This window comes from Colias eurytheme, chromosome 21 (assembly GCF_061535395.1).
Source record: "Colias eurytheme isolate Ceu_HAF_F1 chromosome 21, ilColEury1 Martin Lab GWU primary, whole genome shotgun sequence".
Lineage (NCBI taxonomy): Eukaryota > Metazoa > Arthropoda > Insecta > Lepidoptera > Pieridae > Colias > Colias eurytheme.
The window spans coordinates 3,433,982-3,460,557 of NC_143000.1; the positions used below are offsets into that span (position 1 = coordinate 3,433,982).

Sequence of the window (26,576 nt, forward strand, 5' to 3'; positions counted from 1 at the left end):
AAAAAACATGACTCATGCGGCGTTACCTCGCTCTGAGGCGTTCCATGTAAGGCTTGAAGTGCAAGCGAGAGCGCGGAACGAGCGACAAAGAAGCGCAATCGGACGTTGTCAGGTTCAACTATCGTCAGTAAACCGACTTTACAGACAACCAATTTTTTCCCCAGGTGTGGATAGGCACGCTATACGAGTGCCCCGACGGCTCCGACCTAGACTGCACAAGCCGCGCCAGCAACAGACCGGCCACACAGGACGCACTGGGAGCAATGCTGCTGCACGTGTGTCGCGTCACACCGGCGGGCGTGCTGTGCTTCCTGCCCTCCTACAGGCTGATGAACGTGCTCGTCAAACGGTAACGAGCTTTTGAATCGGTAATAACAAGGTTGCTGGCCATAACTGGTGGCAAAAAGCCAACGACCGGGCTCAGTGGCGTGCATTAGGAGAGGCCTACGTCCAGCAGTGGACATCGAAAGGCTGATGATTGATTGATTGAAGCTTGTGAATCGGAAATTACAAGCTTGTGCATCGGTAATAACAAACTTGTGAATCGGTAATAACAAGCTTGTGCATCGGTAATAACAAGCTTGTGAATCGGTAATTACAAGGCGCTTGTGAATTGAATGAGACTTAAATGCGTGTTGAAACGGTAAAGCAAATCTTCGAAATGATTGTCACGACGTAACCCAAAAATGAACATTCTTTTTCCAACAAATAAAATTCAAAAATTATTTTTACTGTTTCTACAAACAGACACTACAAATATGTAATATTGCAAATTTCTTATGTAGTTGGCGCGAAACTGACGTTTGGGATGAATTGAATAGACTGAAAAATGTGTTCAGCGAGAGCCGGAATGTTCGGGATCACAATGAAATCATGGAAGTAAGTGCTTTACAACTTATCTACAAGATAGCATTTTTCAAATTAGATATATAGCAAATTTCCAATCAAAATCATTATATTAATATATTCTCAAGACCATGTTTTGCAAGAAAGAAGAAAATCTGCTATTCCGGTGAAATTTATCAAAAATGTTTAAACTGCTCTTTATACATTTTATTTAAAAGTCAATTCAATGTTAAGTCTACTAAGAAATTTAAAAATAATTATAAGGAAATCAATTTTCAAGTACATAGAATTTAAAGTATTATACTAATTTATCTTTCTAATTGGACAAAATTCACACATATTTCAGGACTACTACCATTGTACTACAACACCGAAGGGTGCGGTATTGTTCGCCGTGTACAGAGGAAAAGTGTCTGAAGGGATGGACTTCAAGGACCATCAGGCTAGAGCTGTTATTATTGTATGTTTTTTGTGATAATAATTTTCGCATTGCTTTCTCTAATATGGCTCTTTCTACTAAAACTAAAGTAATTATAATCTAATAAATAAATGAATCGCCAAATGTATTCCTAAACACGAAGAACGGCCGCGGCGTTCGCAAACACGAAGAACTGGACTGGCTCGACCAGTTCGGGATTAATTTTTTTTTTTTTTTTTACGTGTTCAAGCACAAGATAGGTTTTTTTTTGGAGAGAAAACATGTAAAATCTTGTTGGACTACTTTTAAAAAATAATGCGACTATTTCCAATTATTTCCTGAGTAAAGATTTTTACTTTATTTTTGTTTTGAAACTAAGATTCGCAGTTTTCTTCAACAGATAGGTGTGCCGTTCCCGAATATGCATGACGTAGCGGTGAAAGAAAAGATCAAATATAATGATAAGTACTCAAAAAGCAGGAACTTACTGTCAGGCAGCATGTGGCTTCAAGTACAAGCGTATAGGTAAGAGGAACCAAGCCCTTTTTCTACCCTTTGCCCTTTAAAATGCATGATTTTTTTGTTTTTGGGAAAATCTTTTAGTGTTTACGTTTGAAATAAAATTGCGTGTTGCGTCAGACTAGTCACAGCGACGAAATTTGCGTATAAGGTGCGCGTCGTCTTCCTTTCATTTGCAGGTCGCAATGACAGTGATAGTTTAATATGAAACGAGGTTCGCTATCGTTGTGTTTTTTTTAAGTTGTGCTGGTAAACGATTATGGTTTAACATTTAAATTATGGTGATAATTTACTATGTGTAGGCGATTAGGGCTAAGTAAAAAATTTCAGAGGATGATTTTAAGACGTATATTGACTCTTAAATCGTAATACAATATTATGTAATGCGTGCGTGCAAACAAACTATCGGTCGCGACTTACGGATGCGGCTTACATCCGCGACTTATAGGTATCTAGATAATGATTGTACATTGAGGTGTGCAAACTATAAGGCGTTAGGCGTGAGTTGCGGACGAGTCCTTGGGCTGACCTTGAGCGTTCGGACTGGCGTCTGGCGTCTGGTGCGCCGGATATTTGATATTGTGCACACCCTATAAGTCGCGGCTGAGAGACGCGTCCGTAAGTCGTGTCCGATAGTTTGTTTGCAACTTAACACTATGTAAATATTCTTCTTGCTTTGTTTCTCTTTCTAAATTGTGATCAATAATAATATTAAAATAATTTTTCTTGCTTTCTTTCTCTTTCTAAATTGTGATAATAACATTGATGATGACAATCAGGGCGCTGAATCAAGCGGTAGGGCGCTGTGTGCGGCACCGGGGCGACTGGGGCGCGGTGCTGCTGGCGGACGCGCGCTTCCGCCTGCCGCGACACACCGACCACCTGTCCAAGTGGGTGCGCAGCTATGTACGTGCACTTGTATACGTGTAAAAAAATAAAAAAAAATAATAAATATTTCAGGACAATTTTCATACACGGCACAATCTGATCCCATACTAAGCTTTCGCTTGTGTCATGGAAACCAGATGGCTGATAAACATACATATATATATTTTTAAATAAACACTTATATAGATAATTAACACCCAGACACAGAGCAAACATCTATGTTCATCACACAAATATTTGCCCCGGGTGGGAATCGAACCCACGACCTCTGGCTTGGAAGGCAGGGCCACTACCAACCAAGCCGACCGGTCAGTAGGGCGCTGCGTGCGGCAACGCAGCGACTGGGGCGCGGTGTATACAGATACAACCAATAGGGAAACTTCATACAAAAAGTTCGAAATGGCTCACGCACACAAGCAAGCGTGTTTACGAGAAAATACGGAAGAGTATTCTTATATCTGTCAACTGTGCTAATACCCTTACGATTCTCAAACACACTTCGTAAACACGCTTGCTTGTGTACGTGAGCCATTTCGAAGTTTTTGTATGAAGATTCCCTACTGTATGTATCTGTATATTGTGTTCGAACCGAGGGGGGGGGGGCGCTGCAGCTATACATATACGTACACTCATTATGTATTTAGCTTTTGTACGCAACTATGTACGTACACAAGTGCTTATAGCTATGTGGTTATAACCAGCTTTGAACTTGCATCTGTCTGAGTGGGTGCGCAAATAAGTACGTACACTACGCACTTGTATCTATAGTTTTGGTACGCAACGTTGCCAAAATGTTTTTGTCACAACTGCGCGTAGATATAGATAGAAGTAAACTCGCACCTGTCCATTAATGGGTTGTTGGTATCCAAGAAGCTTATATCTAATACACTGGAGATTTCAGTATGAACATTAACTTGTAACAAGAAAATATGACCTTGAATGACGCCTCTATGTTTTTTTATTTTTTCATACAGGCGTCATTCAAGGTCATATTTTCTTGTTACAAGTTAATGTTCATACTGAAATCTCCAGTGTATTAGATATAAGCTTCTTGTTGGTATCCATTTACAATACATTTATTTATCAAACCGAGTAGTAGAATAGTAGAAATAATTGTATAAGGTTTCTATTAACAGAACTTGTCTGCTGTGGTAATCGCGGCATTTGTAATGTTTTTATTGTTTTACCTAGTTTTTAAGTAAAGGCAAACCAAATTCACATTAATACTTTAATCTTATTAAACATATAATATCATATTTTCTTTTACAGATGGGTAACAACCACCACACATACAACAGTCTGCTAAATAGTGATAATAATTTAGAATCCTTCATGAAAGCCATGACCTTACAAGATCTTGAAGATTCCATGTGACAAATAAATCGCTTTTTTGTATTGTTATATTCTATAAGGTTTTGTTAATTTATCAAATACAATTTATATTTTTCAATAATTTATTTCTTATTTCTTAACTTATATAAATAGGTAACATATAATTTTATAACTTGTTAAACTTAATGTTAAGTAATCATGATTTTTCGTTTTTCATACAAGCGTTGGAAATTTGTATTTCTTGCGAATCCTGAAACAAACACATACATTAGTCATCAGTCAATCAGACAATATAAAATCTCCAAATATCTTGCTTTTCATTATGGTAAGACAATTTAATAAAAAAGAGCGTGTGTGCCAAGCGCACGTGTCAGAAGTGAAACTTCTTTAAGATTCAAAGATACCAAAATTGTCGCCTTACTCCATGACATGACAGTATTGCAATGACGCAACCTTGAAATTTTACTCTCAACGCGCCTAAAGTAATTTGACTTCAAAAATCCTCGGTTCTCATATATATAATTTACAATAATAACATATATGTTACAAGATATTAAAATTACGTACTTTTTCGTACAATCGACACTTCGAACGTGTCTCTTTAGGTGCGAAACGTGCGGGAAGCTCTGCTTGCAAATGTCGCACGAATATGGCCTCTCGCCAGTGTGGTATCTGATGGAAAATACATAATATTTTATTTGTTTATTTCAAGAAAGACATGTGAACTTATTGCTAACATGCAAACCACCTCATTTTACATATTCAAAAAAAAAACTAGTTGATAATAATTCATTCTATATTCTGTAACATTGAAATGTAATGGTATTTTAATATTTTTGTTTTAAGAAAACTCAATATTTTCACAGTGAATGATCTGTATTCTGTACATAGTATAAAACAAAGTCGCTTTCTCCGTCCCTATGTCCCTATGTATGCTTAAATCTTTAAAACTATGCAACAGATTGTGATGCGGTTTTTTTTAATAGAACGAGTGATTGAAGAGGAAGGTTTTAGTATATAATTTATTAGGTTTTAGACAAAGCGGGCGAAGCTGCGGGCGGTAAGCTAGTTCTGTATAATCAAACTTACCTTTTATGTACAACGAGATCGCATTTCTTGAAGAACTTCTTGCCGCAGTCTTTGAAGTCACACTCGTAGCGTGTTTGCCGCTTGTGGTCACGCTCAATGTGGTGTTTTAACTGTAATAATAGTTATATTATTTTATAACACACAACAGGTTTATACAGAAAAATTTATTTAGCGATATTTTTTATGCAATTAAGAATTTATTATTCATGCAATTTATTCATGCATGCATTATTTCAACTAATTTGAAACTACTCGTAAAATTGTATAAAAAATTATCAAAACATTAAACATTCATTTTTATTATTCATTTTATTTATTTATTTATTTATTTATTTATATTCAGTTCCTAGACATTAAGTTAGAAAGTTGGTTTACTCAATTGAAAAAATTATCCTGAACTAAACTACGTTAATCGATGGCCGGTATGGTATTAAAAAGTTGGATTAAGTCTCTCAATATCACCACAATACCTTCCAATTAGCTGAGAAGTGTTGTTCACAATGTGGACAAGCGTGTGCCGGCAGTGTCCTCGGTTCGTGAGCAGCAACTCGATGCTTGTTCAGAGTAGAGCGGTAGCCGAACCGCTCGCCGCACACTTCACACCGGTGACGGCGGAGAGATGGTTCGTGGATTGCTAGAAAATAGTTATAATTGAAAATAATGGAACGATTGATTCGTTTAATTACGAATTTAAAACGAAATTACGAAAATAATGGAATAATGATTAGTTTGTTCTGCTTATTTATGGATAAGAAATTTCGTTTATTTTTCTATGAAGAAACAACAAACGCTAACTTAATAGAAATTTTGAAATAATATTAAATTCAAGATTTAGAAATTTTGTTTATAATATTAAATTCATGATAATAATTAAATAACATTTTAAATAATTTCTGTTTTTAACTAATTTGAAACATAATATTATGTTTTTCCATTGACAAAATTGGTTGTCCTTTCGACTTACCAATGTGAGATCTATAATTATCTTTTCTATTGAATACTTTATTGCAAGTAGTGCAAACATAGACACTGCTCTTTTTACTTTTGGCATTAGATTTAGTACTATTCTTATCTTTCTTTTCATCTATCTTATTTTCACTCTCGGTAAGTACAGGTGTTGGGTTCACTGATGTTACTCTCAAAATAACTGGCACTATATTATCTAAAAGACTGCGACTTTTATTATCATCACCAGTATTTAAATCATATTCATAATCTTCATCATTTTCAACACATTCAACCCCTATATTCAGCATGTCTGTTAATTTTTCTGCATCTATCTCACTGTTTAAACTTATTATAAATGTATCATCATCTTCTGTAGATATATATTGCACACTGTTTTCTCCTATTAACTGGTTCAAATTTGCAGCTAAATTCGTGCTAGCTTCCAGATCTACGTCACTTTCGAAAATAGTTGCACATTCATCTGTCAATGTATTTGGAAGAGGCTCTGGTGGTTTTTCCGCAAATGTGTTTAAATTAAATAATTCATCCGTTAGATGTTCAGGTTTAACTTGATATAAAGCATTCATTATATCATGTTCAATGCTTTTCCCACCATTTGTGTAATCAAATATTTCGGAATTATCGCAATTGTAATCAAGATCTTCAGGGTTCATGTTGAAAATTTGACCATTTTGAAAGCTATCAAAATCCAAATCGTTGTACAGAAGTTCATCATCCAAAGTGTGTAGTTGGTTCATATCTTTGAGGAATTCTATTTGCATTAAATTGTCATCTAAGTTTGTATCAGTGAAGTTCTGGATAGTGGGATTGAAATTGTTCAACATTTCATGGCCAGTTGTCATGGTCATATAATCATCTTCTGCAGACAGAATGTCATCTACAATATTATCAACAGTTCTGTTTGCATCAATATTGATTTGATTTTGATCACTTGTTCCTTCTGTATTTGGATCAGTGTGTTGCCTGAAATAAAAAAAAATAAGTTTTATTTGATTGAAGTTATTTAAATTTTTATATTTTAAAGTAACATTTTTAGTGTATAAGACTTACCTAACACAGTGCTCCAGCAATGCACTTTTGTATTGAAATGTCATTCCACATTCTCTGCAATAATTTTTTCTAGTTGTCCTGTCCACATTTGCATTAAAATATAAGGAACAATTGTTTTGGTGGCGTTTCAGTGATGCTATCTAAAAGATGACATTATCATTAAGGGTAAAATTACAATAGAATATGAATTAGAATAATATTATTTCATATATGGTCTGTATTTCTTCCTTATACATATAAGGAAGAATATATAGGAATATAAGGAATAATATATTATATTATAGAATAACTGAATTTGATATTTTTGTATTATAGCATTCAAATCCTCTAAAAATTATATATATACCTGTTTAAATGAATGCTGGCAACCAGAGCATTTGTATGGTTTTATATTGGTATGTCTCAACATGTGCCTCTTTAAATTAGATGAATCCTTAAACTTTCTTTGACATCTTGGACATTCATATCTAGAAACACCTAAAAATATAAAGTGTTTATGGATTTATATATATTAATACACAGTGTGATAAATAAATAACAATATGCACCTATTTAAAATAATTTATTACTGTTTAATTCAAATATATTATTGTAGATTTTGTTACTTTACTGTTTAAATAAGCAACTGGGAAATGGGAATTAATATTTTTTTATATTTTTTATATCAATATTTTTCTAGTTTATAAAGCTTGTTTACTATTAAGATATTTATGTTTTAACAAACATCATCAAGAATTCTTACCTTCATGTACATCTTTATGTTTTTTTAAGTCTGACATCTTATGAAATGATTTTTCACATATATCACATTTATGAGGTCTAAAATAGAGACATTTTTCATTAATATACACAAGAATTTCACAAACAGAAAATGAGTACTAATTTCATAAATAAATAAATAAAAAATTCTCTTGGTGATTAATTACCAGAGCTATTTTAAAAACCAAACTAGAATATCTCATTCTTTTCCATAAGATGCCACTTGAAAAAGATATTAAGGATAATAATTACACTATATCAATAATTTAAATACCTGTAATCAAGGTGTTTAGCAAATAAATGTTGCTGAAGACGCCACAAAGAATCAAATACCATAGTGCACTGCGGACACTTCCAAACCTTGGGTAATGGCTTGTGTATTAAACTATGCTTCATTAAGTTTTGCTTGATTGAAAATTTCTGGTCTGGACACTTATCTATGAATAAAATAAATTAAATTTTATAAAACTGCCAATTACTCTCAGCAAGATTTTAAGTTGATTTATGAAGATAATAATTGTATGTATATTGTATAATAATAGGTAGGTATGCGTTCATAGCATACAAAACTATTCTAATTTTGCTATAAATACTCACCACATATCCAAAGATTGTCTTTTGAATGGACCCGTAAATGACCGTAATACTTTTTTGCATTGTCAAATTTCTTCTTACAAATTTCACAATGCAAGGTCGTCGGCCCATTGAGGTCAGGTTCCTCCAAGGGGCCGTCAGTAAGGAACTGAGCGAGAACATCATCACCACCTAATAGTGCGCCACTAGTCGTCAAACTGTTATGAATATCAAAGTTACAGTCTATTTCCCTTTTGCTTATACCTAGCTCCGACTGCTCCGAATCTACGAACTGAAAAATACCGTACAAGTTATAGTACCAATGCCACATTATTACAGGATTGTGACATTCCAATAATTTAGTGCTACTTACGGGTAAACTAAAAAAAGAAAGATTTGAATCCATCCTTTATTTTGTTAAAATAAAGTTTGTGTAAAAATCTAGTGCACAATAATGAAACGGCCTAATTATATTACTATTTCACTGACATAGACCCCATCATTTTCAGTAAAAGTTACGGTGACACGCTATAAAACAGTACATCTTGATTAAATTGCATTTCGCTTTCAGATTAGCTAAAATTATGGAATTTAATCAAAACCACAGCAAAGAAATAGAAAATTTTAATAAACCTGTAGGCTGTAAACAACTTGAATCATGAATGACAGACAGCTGTGACCAAAGAATATACTACTCACCTTCGGCGAGAAGAATGACAACTTCATACAAAAAAAAAAGAAACGAAGACGATTGATCCGCCATCTAGTTGGTACCCCCTTAAACTATTTACTGGCGGGCTTTTCAAACTTTAAATAGTCACATGACTTGAAGATTGATAAAAATTTTATTCTATGATCCATCAGGTATGAAAAAATATGTACTTACACACAAATTATATGTATTTAAAGTACATATTTTTTCAAAGCTGATGGAATATCAAGTTCAAGGAAAGGTTTTGCTAAAAAAAACAGCAAAGTGTTCTAGGAAATGTTTAATAATTATTATAATTAGTTTAAAAATTAACATTAACATTAACTAGAATAAGTACCGTTTATATTCCAATAACATTATCAACAGCACATCACATCAGTGATTCTTATTACTACAGGATAAAATAATTGAATGAAATGAACCAATTTTTTATATTTTTAGGATTTTCTTCTAAAATATTCACAAAAATCTTCAAAAATTCCAAGCAGTTTTGTCGCTGACAAAAAATCGTTCGTGGCCGGCCTCCTTAAAGCTCAAGACATACTGCTATCGAATCCGTGTCGGAGGCGAAGTGGGATAGTTTGTATCCTGAGATTGTATGAACCCTGCCACATTGGCTGAAATGCGTGCCGTTACCGAATCTCAATCTCACTATCCCGCTTCGCATCCACCACGGATTCGATGGCAGTGTATCTGGAGCTTAGTAGTGGAAAAGTTATACAACATGATAAAGGGGTTTGGGTAAAGTTGGCGTCGTGATGAACTTTCGCGGCCCGTGATAAAATTTGGATATTTTAAATGAGCAATATATTGTGAGCAAAAGTTATTATGAACATAAATCTCGTAACGTATTAGGAACAGAGATATTTGGTTTTGTATTATTCATTTGCCTAGAATTTAGATTATTTATTATAAGATTTTTCTGAGTTTCTTAGGTTTGTCCGTTATTTACGAATTCTAATCCAAACGATGTTTATAAAAGCTTAAATACACGCAAGATATTGCTCTTTTTAAAATATCCAAGTTTCATCACTTGCCGCGAAAGATCATAACGACGCCACTGGCCCATACAAAAATACCCAAACCCCTTTATTTATAATTTTACACATGTTTAAGAATTTTAATTTTTTTCTTCAACGCTGCTGCTGATGCCTCTACAATGAACTGTCTATTTTTAAGACTACAAAATCTTTTCATGCAAATATAAAAAATGCTTTCTATTATAATTTTAATTAATGTATTTCTATGGTTCATACATTTGATAAAATCAAACTTTATGGTTTTTAATAAAATTTCTGTACACTGGCTTTTTATATTTTCTAAATGTGAGTTTTTCTCTAAAAAGGATTTTATATATTTTGAGCACAACTCTATGGTCTTAATTAATATATTGGAACCATATTTTAATCTATCTTTAGCATCATACTCCTTCATTTCTATAAAAAGGTGTTCTAGGCCTTTTTCTTTTGTGTATAATGATTCTTTGCAATCATTGCACTTAGTATCTATTTTTTTTAGAATGAATCCCGCAACGTAAGCACAAGCTTGTGTATCATTTGTCACTATCATTTCTTCTTCACCATCCAATTCTTTTATATTAAATTCTATTGTAAAAGGAACAGGTCCTTCGTCTTCATTTTCTTTTTCTGTTGTTACAGATCTTGTAAATAGAGTTTTAAAATTATTAATGATTGCTTCGTTATGGTCTGTCTCACAGTTAGTTCCCTTGGCTCCTGTAGTTGCTAAGCGACTCAAGACAGCTGTCTTCAAAGCTGCTATAAATTGCCCCGTTGTTGGGTTGGTATTTGCTCCACAATTTCCCCTTATAATACCAAATAAGTTTTCTAGCGGGTCTTGTTGCAACTTTCTTGTGCACAAACTGCTTATTTGGTATTTTTGTTTGATATTTTGCCATATCTGTTCTACACCATTTATTGTCCAAATCCAACCATATAGCGATGGTGGCTTGCTGCGGCATCCTACAAATTCCATGTTTTGGAAAAATGATTTCATTTTTTTAAATAATTGAATATGTGGCGTTCGGTCATTCATGTTTGTGCAACACTTTTTTCCATTTTTTAAATCCTGACTGTCACTATTTAGACAGTCAAATAAATTGTCCATATCAACAATTAAATCAGCGGTTATGATTGCTTCTTGTGGTAGTTCACCTATAAAAAAAAATTTAAATATGAGAGGTCAGTAGGTACACCATATTGAACAAACCCTAACCATTTAAAATCAACTGACTTTGAAAACCGGTACTTGACAAGTTAAAATTAAAAAAAGGGAACATGCATGGAGTACTGAAAGGGGTATTTCATTTTGTGTCAATGTCATTTCATTTGTTATTTTCATGTCCAGCTATTGGTAGAAATCAAAATATATTTTGATTTCCACCAATTCGCATTTCTGACTTCCACCTCGCGCATTGTCACCGCATTTTTTTAGAGAAGTAATAACACCTCTTCTCTCTCTGTACTCCATGGGAACATGTGACATATTTGTAGTTTTATTACCTTTAGCAATTTTGCAGTACATGCCAGCTGCCACAGAGTGACTTAAAACCTGAGCTGCGAGACTAACTCTCATTTTTTGTTTTGAGTTAGGAGCTAAGTGTTCAGTCCGAAGTTTTGGGGCAAAAACAAAATGGTCATTTTGTGAATCAAGGTCATAGAACTCTTTTATGTGGGTCCATTTCGCAATACCTGGAATTAGAAAAAAGAGCCTTATAAGTATGTATGCATTTATGTACCAAAATAATTATATTTTAATCATTACATGCAGTCAGAAATATATATAATTTTTTCAAAATCAAAGCGAGCTAAGTCACGGTACAAGCATAGCTAGTTACTGCATAAAATGTATATAAATCACACAAACATACTTCACACATCACACATCCATACTAATAATATAATACGAAAGTAACTCTATCAATCTGTCTGTTACTCAATCACTCCTTAACTACTGAACCAATTTGCATGAAATTTGGTATAGAGATATTTTAATACCCGAGAAAGGACATAGGCTACTTTTTACCCCTGGAAACAGGATAGGTTTTATCCCGGAAATCCCACGGGAACAGGAACTATGCAGGTTTTTCTTTGACTGCGCGGGCGAAGCTGCGGGTGGAAAGCTAGTACATAATATAATATACTAGGGGTCCACCCCCGCTTCGCCCGTGGTACATATTTTGCAATAAAAAGTAGCCTATGTTCTTTCTCAGGGTCTAAAGATTGTTTGTGCCAAATTTCATCAAAATCGGCCCAGTAGTTTATGAGCCTATTCATTACAATCAAACAAACAAACAAAGTTTTCCTTTTTATAATGTTAGTGTAGACAAACACTGATTATAAAATTAGCTTCTGCCCGTGGCATATTGATATTGATTACTTATGACATCCAAACTTTAGCATTTATTATATTGCATTGCGTTATTTACATGTGGGTAAAAGCCTGCTCCATCTGGCTCCATCTTTCTTTTCCATGGATACTTGTAAACCACAGACTGCGGCAGTACCTAAATTATATTATTAGAAGAATTATGATTAGTGATTCTTACCTTCACCAACTTTTCCATCAGAACTGATATTGGTTTTAGATTTGATGTTGTATTTCATAAATAAATTTCTGAAGCATTTCAACAGATGAGGGGCATCAAAAAGTGTGACAACATTATGGTTGTAGATTTCAATTTGAGGATTTTCTGGAGTAGCTCCTAGTGTCCCCAGAGCTTTTCTATTCACTCCATCCATATCACATACTGTTGCTGAAACATTTATATTGACTTCGAAGCAGTGGTAGAGAACCTTAAAATATAAAATAATAATTAGCTCTGAAAACAGTGAAAATTTAAGAATATAAAAATAAAAGTTGCATTTAATTTATTTACCTCTTTGATCAAGACCGAAAGTCTGTCTGCACTAACAGATGACCCAGATAAATAAAAAGCAACTGGTTGTTTAATTTGTTTACGGATACCACTCAACATGAAAACAAGAGCATAACATGCTACTTGAGATGATCTACCCTGTAATCCGTGATCCTGGTAGCCATCAATTAAATCATTTTTGTTATTGTATAATAAATGCTTCCTTATTGATATTTCATCAAATGACAAAATAAATTCATTGTCTTTTTGTTTCAGATTTTTTGAAACTTTTTTCAACATTTCAAATATTTTTTTATTTATTCCCACCTTTAAATCAAAAAGCTGCAGCAATTTTTTTAGAGATGATGGTGAGGGCAGTATTATTAATCTCCGTAGAAGATTATAACATGTTGGTGATCTTTTATATATTCTCAGGGCAGTAATTTTTTGCTCCTTTGTCCAACGTCGCCCTTTCTCTTTTCTCCGAAAATTTTTTATTTCTCCTTGTAAAATCAGTGCCAATGATGGAGTAATATATTTTGATAGAAGCTGTACATATTTATCTGTGTCTAAAGCTTTTAGCACCTCGTCATTCTTTAATTTGGTAATTGTATTTCTTAATTTGCATATTTTTTGCATAAATTTCCGACATTTTGTCATATAATATCTTTGTTTTGAGATTGTCTCATTAGGGTCAAATTTTTGGGGTAAATGTGATGAACCAGGCTTTGTGTCAACTTCTTCTTTAGAAAAGGAAGGACCAGGTGTTGGATCAACCCTTCTTTGTGAAGCAATATTTATAACAATATTTGTTTGTTCACAAAGAACGGACCTTGATGTACCAGGTGAAGCATCATCCTTATTGCTTAGAACAACATTTCCAGAGTCAGACAACCTGCTTACGGGATTCAGAACAACTCTCTGTAAATAAATAAATAAAAATTCTTATTTAAACAATTCAGGTAAATCACTAAGAAATTAAGGATGCCATAATATAAAGCTATATGTATAGTATAGCATAGTATAAAAGTATAGCTGGGCACCACAACGTATGTGTAATGTAATATTATATCACTTTCATTTGACTTTAGTCCGAATGTATCAGTATTGTGCTGTAATATGAAGCTTTACATTATAGCAGCAGCCGTCTTGTTTGTATGTTGTAGCCGTATTGTAAGTATAACCTGCGCAGATAAAGAATAGATCTGAAAATGGTGGCGGATACTTATTAGACGCCATTTACAGATCTATACTCTATCTGCACATCTTATAACATAAAACAGAACATTTACCTTAACATCCTCTGGTACGGCTGATCTTAGCAGCTTTTTAGCATTATAATCCCTAAATGAGCATGGTTTAAAATGTTGATCACACAGCATATAGTGTTCTGTGAAGAGTTTTCTCAGGAATTCTGAGGTGCGGTTTTTATCGGGGAAACAATATTTCGCCCACAATTCACAACTGAAAAAAAAGTTAAGCAATGTAGTTCAACAGATCAAAATGTCAATATTCATACAAGTTAACAAAATAAGTTTTAGTTTGTTTAACATACCGAAGCATGTTAGTTGTTCCCGGTCGGGGAAAACGATACAACTTAACACGCGAGTCCTTGGCAGGAGAACGTCCGCACTTCACACACTTCCTTTGATTTTCCTTCATTTTGGGAGTCTCTATCTCAAACGAAAGAATCACCACACAGATTAGGTTAGGTATGCCGCACAATGTAATATTTGCTAGTAAACGGAGGAGCGGAACTCAACTCAACGTTAATAAGTACTACAAATTATCACAAAAACAAGAACCAAAACCTTTCAAAAACACCCAACAACGCTAGAAAACACCACGCAACAAATGAAAACAAAAATCCGCCATTTGTCAAGCTTTGGGTTGCCAATTTCGTACTTCGAATTCCACTTACTATTCCACTAAGTCTAACATTTGCAAAAATAAAGTTTATTAGCAGTAGCAAATTTATTGATATGTAATAACTATGTATCTTTATTTATCTCTTATATAAATATTTGCACTTAGAACTTGTTTATATTTCTTAATATGAAAATTTTATACTTGTTCTTTGCTTACTTTCTCCCCAAATCAGGAATTGGCATTTTCATTTGGTACCTAATACAGAAGTTCTATAATTTTTTAGTGTTGCCGTATCATAATAATATATTATTTTTTTATGACCACACTTGCTGTGCTCGTACCCCCAAAGGTATGTTGCATAGATCGTGGAACAAAGTGAACGCCCCCTGGCTGTGACATGAACACAGACATGAATGATGAAAGATCGATCATCGAAGATTCGAAGATGAAAATTGGCACAGATAATAGAAATAAGAATAAATTTATACAGAAGATATACAGACCTGTTTGTTATTTATGGCACAAATAAAGTTTGAAAAGCAACAAAGAGATTCGTATTAAATTAATGATTTTCGGGCGTCAAAGGGAAGATATATATGTGAATAGTGGTTCATGATGATACTCGTAGCGAATGTTACGTCGATTGACGAAGGAAATGGCACTGTTACACGTATGTGTAACTAGCTCAGCTAGAACACATTTACCGTGACTGCGAAGCCGGATGTACGGGTGATTTTCCACCAAAGATGAGATGAATGAGATTACGCCGATTAGTATACGAACACTGCTGTACATTTTAGAATTGCGCGGGGCATCGTTTTCGGTAAAATCTTTCTCTAGAACTACTATACCTATCTAAAAAAAATAACCATGGACGGACAGATAGCGACAGTGAATTTGTTTTAGACTAATATAGTGACTACACAAAATGAAGAGCCCCTCCGTCGACTTGCTGTATTGTAAGTACCTACTGGGAAAAGTAAATTTTCGACTGGAAAGTCGAATTATCAGCGATTTATTCGCATTAATCTAAAGAAAAATAATGAGTTACTTATCACGATTTGTCAAGATTACCATCTCGCGAGTATTATTATCTATAAACGGTTTAAATTTATATAATCTTACGACGACATCACAGGACGACATACACATTAATCTAAACAGTTCACTCTGTTATCTGTATTAATCTGTGGTGTAGAGGAGCACAGAGCAAGTAATTTATAGAGAGTTTATAGAGGAGTTTGGACCTGTCTAAAGCGTCTTATTTACGGTCCATCTTGACGTACGTCCCGCCAAGGTCATACACGATGCACGACGCAAAACGACAGTGAATAGCGTTGACGTACGTCAATAATTATTATTATTATCTTGCTGGATGTGCACGACCAAATTTTCATCCAGCGAGCACCCCCACCACCGCGAACGTCGTGCAGATGGACAGTGAATAGCGCGGACGTACAGCAGATTAGTGTTGCCAACAGAAATTAATGTAAATACTTGGAAACGTGGCCTATTGATATGATTTTTTTGTGATAAAATAGAGTATTGTACTATCATGTAGGCATACTCTATAATCTATAATGCTAAAATACTCTATTTTACACAATTTTTACTATAAGTGAGTGCCAGTCATGTAATATTATGCAAACCCATTATCAAAACCAAAAAAGTTGACTATTTACTGTATCGTCTGTATCCCCAATTCCCCAAGACAAAATTTGTTTGATTTATTTAGAAAAATGGTTTGATTTTAGTAGTGATAACTCTCTAAATACAATATCTTTAAAAAAATATTATTGAATTTAATAATTTAGAACAAATTATAGAAGGAAAACTTAATTTACGAAGACTAAACATACCTACATAGGTTGATCCAAAAGTAATGATAATATTAAAAAGTACACATGGACAGTTTATATTCAGAAGTTATTATTTTAAAAGAACTTCAAGGCGAATTGTTGAATAACACAGATTTTATGCAAAAGTCCACGGCAGAAAAATGGCAATTTATTTAAAATAAATATGTTGACGAATTTGTTTGTTAAAAAAAAAAATGATTAGCTATATACTCTCTGTTCCCGCCACTTCAGCATTTACTGAAAGAGTCTTTTCGGTCATGAATGTGAAGTGGCGGGAAGAGAAACTGAGCTTCATTAAAAATTAATTAAAAATGAGCTCTTAAACTATATAAATTTAGATTTGAAATGTTTGGATTCATATAATTCATTTAAAAATAATGAAAAATTCTTAGGTACTGCAAAAAGTACAAAAAAATACATTTTTAAAAATATTTATTTACTCTTTATTTACCTCCTTTAAAATCATATACTCTATTTCTTCAAATAAAAGTTGGCAACCCTAGCCATGCTTGATGCGCGCACGATCGTCAGTAGGATACATCCAGCACCGCGGCCTTGAGCCGACGTACGTCGGGGATAGACCGTGAATAAGACGCTTAATGCTCAGTCTTGTCTTTCTGTTTCTATTTGTTTTGTTTTTTGTACTCTGAAATTTGATCAGGTTACGAAATACGAATAAACATGATAACATTGATTATTTTCGAAAGAAGATAGCAAAACTATTATATAAAGGGAATATATAATTTTGACTATAAGATAACTAAGCTTTTGGGGCCGAAATTTTATAAATAATTTGTAAAAATAAATAAAAAGTGAATATTTTTATAGCGTAGATCACCGTATTCCGGCTTTGGTACTAAAAATGTGTATTATATTTATTTACAACGCCTTTGATGATCAAGAAAGTGATTATAGTTTAATAATAGCTACTAACCGAGATGAATATTATGACCGCCCTTCAACAAATATGTCTTCGTGGAAAGAACATCCACATGTTTATGGAGGTAAGCAGATTATTTGTTTTTGTCATTAAAAGATTAATTTTTAATCACAGAACAATGTCTTATTTTCATTTTATTTAATTCATTTTACAGGGAGAGATATGGAAGCAGAGTGTCAAGGCACCTGGTTAGCATATTCATCATTGCAAAATAAACTGGGAGTGTTACTCAATTTGCCTGGTGTTAAAAAAGTAAATGCCAAAAGTAAGTAGATAGGATATTGGAAGTATTTGCGACTTAAATGTAGTAAGTAGTAGTTCTTGATTCTTAAAATTATGTGAGTTCAATGAACAATATTTTTATTTATTAAATTTGATAGTAGTCTTCTATACAATGCTAATAATGTGGTATTTCAAATAGACAAAAACATAACTACATCCATTCTAAATTTTAAAAACATAGAATTATCAACATCTATCTTTTTGATACATTTTAAGGTAGAGGTAAAATAGTAGCAGACTATGTTATAAATAATTCAACAACCGATTCTTATATACAAACTATACAAAATTATGTTCAAGACTGCAATGAGTTTATATTAGTAGCAATAGAGATTAGGTAAGAAAAATTAATTTACATGAATCATTACACATGCATACCATATTTTGTAACATCATCATTATAAGTTATAACTAAACATGCTATTAATCATACATTAATAATTATAAGTATCACAAAAACTATTATTTCTATTCATACAATTCTATCCAATGATATTGTTGATATACTTTTAACAATTAAACAAACAATCATCTATTAAAAGGTTGTAAAAAATACAGTGGCATGAAATATTCATTTAAATTTGCACCTTATTTCATGTTAAAGAAAACTCTGCCTAACAGACATGCAAGCATGGTTTTGCTTCAGACAATTTTTGAGTATGCATAAGAGTCTAGTCTCTAGTTGTTTATTTTATATTAATGATACCTACTCTAAAGAATGTTCAATAGAGATGACAAAAAATTATAGTATATTATTAATATTTTCATGTTGTGGTATGCTTGATATATTTCATCCTGCTTATATTGTTATCATTTATTTTTAAGAATAGCTTGTTTTTTTTAATATATCAGTATAATTTTTTTTTAATTGATGTTATATCAACAGGAATAATGAGCCCTTGATTCAAACATACAACAATGCTACAAACAAACTGGAGAAATACAATGAAGCTTGTGTAGGCTTTTCAAATAGCCTCCCAAACAATCCTTTGAAAAAGGTAGAAGAGGGAAAGAAAAAGATGAAAGATATATGTGAAGATCATAAGAAACTCGAAAATAAGGCAATGTTGGTTGAAAAACTAATTGAGCTATTGAGATGGGAAGAGAAGTGAGTATATTAAAATTGTGAATATTTGTTGGTTTTGTACATTTCTATACTGTATATGTAACCTTTTTTGGTCAATCACTACCTAAGGTCTTAGCTCAACCTGGGTTAGCCCTGGTAGATAATATAAAAAATACTTCAGTCATTTAGAAAATATAAACTAGACTAGATTTTTATTCTCTTCTACTCTTTATCTCTAGTCTATTCTACTCTTACTCGCACTTTCTACAAAGATCATTTATATGTATTTTTGCTTACAGGCATCTTCCGGATCCAGAGCTTCAAAAAAAAAAGCCAAATGACTATCACTGGTTCAGTTCAGTTTTTGTAACTATTCCTCCTGTGCGCTATGGTACCAGGTACAAATCATTTAACTTATTTTATTTTGTAATATAATACATTATATAGCAAATTATATTATCACCATAATATTATATATAAAATTCTCGTGTCACAATGTTAGTCTGCATACTCCTCCGAAACGGGTGGACCGATTCTCATGAAATTTTCTGTGCATATCGGGTAAGTCTGAGAATCGGCCAACATCTATTTTTCATATGTACCACGGGCGAAGCCGGGGCGGACCGCTAGTTATATATAATATTATGTACCAATTATTCCATTAATCAAACAAGATTTTTTTCATTTTAGTCTTCATAATTATGTATATTATGTTAAATTTAATCTCTTACAGAACCCACACTCTGTTGCTGGTAACAAAGACTGGACAAGTGGATCTTATAGAAATATATTTACAATCTCCGATTGACCTTTCAAAGCCTGAATGGAAAAGATCCGATTTTCAATTTATTATAAAACCTAATGTTTAATTTAAAAGGATGATAAAATAAAACAAACATGATTTATGTATATTTTTATTTTTTGTGATAAATATACAATTATTTATTATTTACATCAACTGTATCTTTCCAATTTCCTACCATAAAGGATTCTGGTATAACAAAGTCAGCATCTAGTTCTAAGACGCAAGCTAAAAACTTTGGTACATTCAGTATTGTACCAGAGAGGATGTGAGGGAATTTATTTTGTTTATTATCAGTATACATAAACATGAGCCTCTTACTGATGTAATCACCACTGAGAGACACACTACCAACTTCTATGTATTCACTTAAAGATGTTGAGTACATTTCAATAGAAAGTCTTAAAGCTTCCCAACTGTGCAATTTGTCTGCTGACACATAAACTAACCTATAGTGATAGTCCAATTTGCTATACAAATTCTTTATAATTTCAATAACATTACTTAACTGAGTGTCAACATCTGAATTATCTTTAGTTGCAATAAACATTTGCACAACTGATGACTGACTGACATTGAACAAACTATTTTCTTTACTATCGCCGGGGATATAAAGCCGGCCCATAGAAAAATATTGCAGTGGCAAATACTTGCTGTAAATAACATTCTTAGCATGATAAGCAAAAAAAGAACATAAGGAGCCAGCTCCAGTTAAATGCATATGCTTATCTTCACTGATTTCACTATTTTCATGGTCATGTAAAATATATGTGGAATTAGGGTCGGTATGATCTATACCACATCCTTCAACAATCAAACTCTTAACAAAATCTGGACATGAGAATTGAATAAAATTGTTACTTTTTAAATAATTGCTGAAATAAAACTTGGCTCCGAGCTCAAATAATGCTGCATCACCTAACAGGTAATAGCTATTATTTTTCATGAACATTAATAAGTTTTGCTCTTGCCCTATTATTGAATGGTTCTTATTATTCTTAGGGTGTTGTTTGTGTTCATAAATCAATCTATTCTCATTGTCGGGAGTAAGATTATGCAGTATGTTGGGCAACTTTAGGGCTTCAACAATTGCAGCTTCCTCTGCTGCCCATAATGGAGCTTTTAAGTTCTTTAAATTTTCTTTTATTAAGTTCATTTGAATTTTTAACTTCTCTATCTCTGAATTTCCTTCAGTTTCATTTTTATATAATTCATTTAATTGTTTTGAATATTCATTTCGTCTGTTATCACAATCAGTTTTATGTTTTTTCAAATCTATGTAAACATTCCAAAGATTTTCCAATTTGTCCAAATCAAAATTAGACTTTCTTTTATTTATCATACTTAATAAACCATCTTTATCTCTCGTCCGATCAGGGTAGTCAATGTGTGGCAGCAAAAATACAAAATGTTCAGTAGCTTTCGGTCCATTTATAAACAAAGCAGAATATCTATGAGGTGAGAAGTTGATAACATAAGTCTTATGTAAAAGTTTACTTAAACTTTTAAGCAGCATTTTCTTCAGTCTTCTTCTTTTTGCTTGGCGTATCTTCATCGATCACCACATCTCCATCTTTATCCAATACTTCTGTATTTTGAGTTACTATTTTTCTTTTATTTGGAAGTTTAAAGTTACCAAATCCAGCCGCTCTTTCCGATTCTTCGATAGTATAGGGTTCTAATTCTAATGCTTTTAATCTTCGTTTATGTACCTTTGTTTTAAAATGTTCTTGCAATGCTTTGTCGTCTATGAAATATCGTGCACAATGTAAACAGTAATGTTGCGCCGCGCCTGGCAGGTCTAAATCAACATCTTGATTTAATAATTTCTCCGCCTTTCCTAAAAACGAAATATATTATCGCAACTGGAACATAAATTTACAAATAACCTAAAAATTTAACGTCAGATTTCGCCATGTGACATTTGCTAATCACATGTATGATTTACCTTCTTTGAGATCACCATCTATTTCGTCTAAATCCTTCTTTCTATTACGCACTCGCCAACGCTTCTTTAAATGTGTATCACCAACATGGTATTTTTTGCGTTTGTAAGTCATAATAATTCTTCTTCGCTGTCTGGTTTAAAAATGCAATTTGCTTGTTTATAAAAACCAGCTTCGACAACAGGACCTTGACAGATGTCAAATGACGTTTGACGAATGTGACTTGACAGTTGGCAGCTATCGTGTGTTTAAATTTTGGTGTATGCTAGCCACTAACGCCCTCTGTTGTGGAGTAGCTGAATGTTTTCGAATTTGGAATTTCTGTGCAATGAGAAACAAAACAGCCAATATACCTAGAGATGTTATACTAAAATAAACCGTAACATGGTGCGTTAGTGTACATATTGAAATGCTGAATTTATAACCTAAGTCAGTTTTTACTCAAATTAAGCTGTCCAATCAAAGGCATAGATTACTTGTAGTGTACTGTATAACTATCGGTTTAAATGTGTGGGTTTGGCGACACTGGTTTTCATAGTAATTATGATATTATAGCACTTCTATTTGTTTTTAATGTTCTGTGATGCTAGCACAGGTGTTACCAGCGACTACGCATCCAGTGTAGTCTACTGCGAATTACCTAATCGAGAGTTATAGCATACCAGTACATAATATTATGTATAGGTACTTTTAAATTGCAATAAACTTGTTGTTATAATGTTTGTGTATTATTTATTAGGTCCTAAATCCTGTAGAACCCGTATTCATAATGGCAATGATATTTTAAGTAATAAATGTAGGTAGGTGACCAACACTACGTATTCGATCTTCAAAAACGGCACTCGAACGCACACACCATAAAGTAATATATATCGGGTAGCACACACGATTTAGACGTCGAAGTGAGATGGTATGATTCAATTACCGTAAGCGAAAACGAGATAATTGTGGTAAAATGTGGCTAATTTGCCGCATTTTATTTGACGTGACATTCATGGAGCGCTAATAATCTATCTACATCTTTTTTAGAGTAATCTAAATAACTGCACTAATCATCCAATCTGAAATCTATTTACAAAGGAAAAATTTGTGTTTTAGTATGTAGGTAAATTTGTAAGGATTTTACACAAAAACTACTGGACCGATTTAAGATGGCCAAAGTAAAAAAATATTTTTAAAACCACAATAAAGATAAATCATATCCTATCCTACTATCTTCCTACTTAATATTAAATTCCTGCTTCCAACTAAATATAAATGCGAAAGTTTGTGAGGATGGATGTATATTTGTAAATCTTGCACGCAAATACTACTGAACCGATTACAATGAAATTAAGCACACATATAGAGGGTAACTTGGGTACTGATAAACACATAGGATAGGTTTTATCCCGAGTGGCCATCAAATATTTAACTACATAAGTACCTATATCATAATATTATGCCAAGGAACTGTCTTGGTGGTTCTTACGCGACAACCCTACATGAATTATCATTTTCCATGTATTCCTTTGCTGTAATAGGCTCTCTCAATAAAATCAGACACTCCAATTTTATTATTGGTATTGGTATTGGTATATACAGGGTGTAATCGTTAAGTGTGCACAAGCGATTATTCCGTAACTATTGCAGATATCAAAAAACTTTAAACTGATATCGAAAGTAACTTAACCTAATGAGTAAAATGGCCATAATAAATTTTAAAAAATAAAACGAGAAATGTCTTAATATGTTACACTAACCACTCCCATACATTTTGTATTCATAGCAGATTTTCGAAGTGACGCCCTCAATGTGCAATACAATGAGGAGCTCTATTTACAGTTTCTAAATGAACTTCCCTTCAAATTTGCGAAGTAATTAAATTAGAAAACCATATCTCATACTAAATGTATAGGAAGGTTTAAAGTTATTTTTTAGATATTTCTAGTTTTATTTTTAAAAAATTATTATGGCCATTTTACTCATTAGGTTAAGTACTTTCGATATCAGTTTAAAGTTTTTTGATATCTGTAATAGTTACGGAATAATCGCATGTGCACACTTAAGGATTACACCCTGTATAACACGTTTTCACGGTAAAGCCACCATTTGAGATAAGGACAGGTGTGAACAAGTGCTTGACACAAATTATGTTTTATCTAGTGTAAGTGTTCAAGGGAAATAAAAATAAAATACCGGTTATTTTTCATATAATATATTCTTACTATAATAAAATTCAGGGAAACAGTATTATACACGAATAAATACAATACTAATGTTAAAACTACAAATTTCTTTTGCATTAAGTTAATATGATTCACTATTACAAACAATAATAATAAGTATTATTACAGATTGCTCATTAAACAAAAATGATAGGAATGATTTGAATTATGAAATTAGCATCAACTAATAAATCACATTATAATTTTATAATTGTGAGTTATATGAATTGTGTATTTTTTGTTTAAGCAATAAAAAATACACTCGTAAACAATATTTGATTCCAGTCATACCACTGGATGAATAATGAATATGTCTTACATTAACTAGTGAAGGCATTACAGGTGTGATACAACGCGCAACGCATTACCGCGTGCCAAAACAATACTCGCACACAAACGCAAACGTAATCAATAATTAATTCAAATTATAACGACATACCGAACTCCGCCTACTCTAAACCTATTCATACCTAAATATTTTACCATCATACTTTCATAATTAATCCCATGTGATAAATTTCGTATTAATTTCATAAATATGCGCATCGACTAATTTGTAAGCATTATATACATATAACAATAAATTCAACTTTTGAAACAAATTTTAAATCTTTTGTACATAAGTATTGATGAACAATAAATGTTAATTTAAACACTGAAGCTTAACACTTGATCCAATTATTGCACTAAACTGCTATTTGAGGCCTGTCGATCTAAATCTTTCAAATATAGTTCTTTGTTCCTCTAATATTTACTAGTTCTACGAGATTAAAGGTTATCATAGTCATTTTTATTATTAATATGTAATTATATTTTACGGACAACAATATAAGAAATATTACAGCTGTAATATAGCTTTTATCTTTATATATATGCACCTTAGTTAGAATATTACTTCTACTGAAAAACATTAATCGCGAGAATGTTATTTAAGTTTATAATGACATGAAAAAATATATTAAATTGATGCCGCATAATTTTTAATTGCTCAAAAGCTATAGTGCACATACATAGGTTTGCGATGACGAGATTCTAACAATGAAATGAAATATAATCAAAATACTGAGTGTACTAATGTGGTGAATCAAGAATCTCTTCAACGTTAATAATTTATTATTTCTTATGTTTACATCTACAGAAATACATAAGAACTTTGTACAGACCGATGTTTAATAGAATCAGTCCAAAGATCTAACATCAATGCATTTTCGACGATAATTGTTAAGTTGCACTTATTTAGGCCATCAGCAAATGAAACAATGTACCCAAGATACAATTACACAATCGAAAATGTATGGACAACATATTCAATAGACAGTTATTATGTAATTTGTCTAAATAACAGCAACACGATATAGTATAGTATATAGACAAAGCCCTAGGTATAGTATACCTATCTATTCCCACAAAACATTTATTGCAATATTGGTATATTCAGAGTTGTCAGATTTCAATTTATTGGTTTTATCTTGTCTTAAGATTGTTAATTACTTAAATTAAACCTATGTATGCAATAAATAAATTTAATGAAAATGTCAAATAAATAGCTGCTAACTATTTTTAAATGAAAATCTGGACAATCTGACAACTCTGATTGAAAACATAGTTGAACTACAAATTGGCTATGTTATAGTCATTAGAATATTTACGGAACTTCTCTTATCTACTCTACAGTCGACAAAAACACTTGCATATATGCATTTAACATTTTGCAAGCGAGGGTCACTTGTCCCAGACCAGTCCATGAAAATGATGCAAGCAACATTTGTCTTAACAGGCGATATATACCCTGCAACCTACATTGCAACCTGAATCTATTTCTCATATTCCGTAATTTGAAAACAATGAAGTTATAATTTCAATCACTGAATGAAACATTAACACTTCACTTCACATCACATCACTGAATTTAACATTTCTGCAAAAAGTAGATTTTCAATACACTATTCAAACACTAGTTGTCGCACTGTATTAACTTCAAACTTGTATGCACTGTATCACTTGAAGCACTAGTATATAGTGGCAGGTTGCAGGCGTTGATCGCAGGGCTCCATTAGAAGCGCGCGGTCCCCCAGGCGGGGGCGGGCGAGCCCTACATGCCGTACCCGTGGTAGGGCGCCGGCGACGGAGCCTGCGCCGCGTACGCGTACGGGGACTGCGCCGCTACACCGGGGTACGCCATTGATGGACCTGTGGATAAGAGGACACGATTAGTTGAAATTAGAGAATTCAACCGGGATCCCTACCCGTTTCTGATCCCGAAAATCCCGGGACTGTACTTGGTTAATCCCGGTATTTTCGGGATTGATATAAACAGTTATTCTATTTTGCATTCTACGATCCGTTGCGCCTTAACTATGACCTAGCCTAGATTATACCTTAGCATAAAATTATATAACGTTAAAAAACAAACCTAAGGTAGGATACGGATAGTAGACCTCAGAAGGGACTTTCCCATTCAGAAATTAAAATGTCACCCGTAAACTGTCAAATACAGCCAAAGAATACATTTTTTAAATAGTAGTTTAGTACGTTATTCGACGAATAAGTATTAACAAAGGATTGAAAAATCAGCC

General features: G+C 33.0%; 6 protein-coding genes and 1 long non-coding RNA gene across 7 annotated transcripts in view; 3 read left to right on the forward strand and 4 right to left on the reverse strand.

Moving 5' to 3' along the window:
• LOC149899011 (Fanconi anemia group J protein homolog) overlaps positions 1-4,124 on the forward strand; it is a 52,924-nt gene extending 48,800 nt beyond the window's left edge. The window contains exons 14-19 of the mRNA XM_090114100.1: positions 165-349; positions 786-879; positions 1,193-1,306; positions 1,665-1,789; positions 2,563-2,689; positions 3,941-4,124. Of these exons, the coding sequence (XP_089970226.1) occupies positions 165-349; positions 786-879; positions 1,193-1,306; positions 1,665-1,789; positions 2,563-2,689; positions 3,941-4,045 (750 nt within the window). The 3' untranslated portion in view covers positions 4,046-4,124. The remainder of the gene's footprint in view (positions 1-164; positions 350-785; positions 880-1,192; positions 1,307-1,664; positions 1,790-2,562; positions 2,690-3,940) is intronic.
• The window catches only part of LOC149899010 (uncharacterized), a 156,612-nt gene that overhangs the window by 56,961 nt on the left and 73,075 nt on the right, over positions 1-26,576 (forward strand). The gene's annotated exons all lie outside the window — the stretch shown is intronic.
• On the reverse strand, positions 4,075-9,111 carry LOC149899014 (uncharacterized). The gene is made up of 11 exons (XM_090114097.1): positions 8,817-9,111; positions 8,468-8,735; positions 8,145-8,307; positions 7,854-7,930; positions 7,458-7,588; positions 7,112-7,251; positions 6,057-7,024; positions 5,563-5,726; positions 5,093-5,202; positions 4,571-4,675; positions 4,075-4,253 (listed from the first exon to the last, which is right to left on the reverse strand). Exons 1-11 carry the CDS (start codon positions 8,847-8,849, stop codon positions 4,217-4,219), a joined length of 2,196 nt encoding a protein of 731 aa, XP_089970223.1. The 5' UTR covers positions 8,850-9,111; the 3' UTR covers positions 4,075-4,216.
• On the forward strand, positions 17,366-19,954 carry Tango2 (transport and golgi organization 2). Its single transcript, XM_090114327.1, has 6 exons — positions 17,366-17,761; positions 17,852-17,962; positions 18,196-18,316; positions 18,866-19,087; positions 19,345-19,443; positions 19,779-19,954. Exons 1-6 carry the CDS (start codon positions 17,620-17,622, stop codon positions 19,912-19,914), a joined length of 831 nt encoding a protein of 276 aa, XP_089970453.1. The 5' UTR covers positions 17,366-17,619; the 3' UTR covers positions 19,915-19,954.
• On the reverse strand, positions 19,946-21,402 carry Slimp (Seryl-tRNA synthetase-like insect mitochondrial protein). Its single transcript, XM_090114326.1, has one exon. The coding sequence runs from the start codon at positions 21,400-21,402 to the stop codon at positions 19,984-19,986; it is 1,419 nt and encodes a 472-aa protein (XP_089970452.1). The 3' UTR covers positions 19,946-19,983.
• On the reverse strand, positions 21,353-21,995 carry LOC149899017 (zinc finger protein 593 homolog). Its single transcript, XM_090114328.1, has 2 exons — positions 21,796-21,995; positions 21,353-21,687 (listed from the first exon to the last, which is right to left on the reverse strand). The coding sequence occupies exons 1-2, from the start codon at positions 21,905-21,907 to the stop codon at positions 21,353-21,355; spliced, it is 447 nt and encodes a 148-aa protein (XP_089970454.1). The 5' UTR covers positions 21,908-21,995.
• Chc (clathrin heavy chain) overlaps positions 23,975-26,576 on the reverse strand; it is a 31,908-nt gene continuing 29,306 nt past the window's right edge. The window contains exon 29 of the mRNA XM_090114721.1: positions 23,975-26,190. Within this exon, the coding sequence (XP_089970847.1) occupies positions 26,093-26,190 (98 nt within the window). The 3' untranslated portion in view covers positions 23,975-26,092. The remainder of the gene's footprint in view (positions 26,191-26,576) is intronic.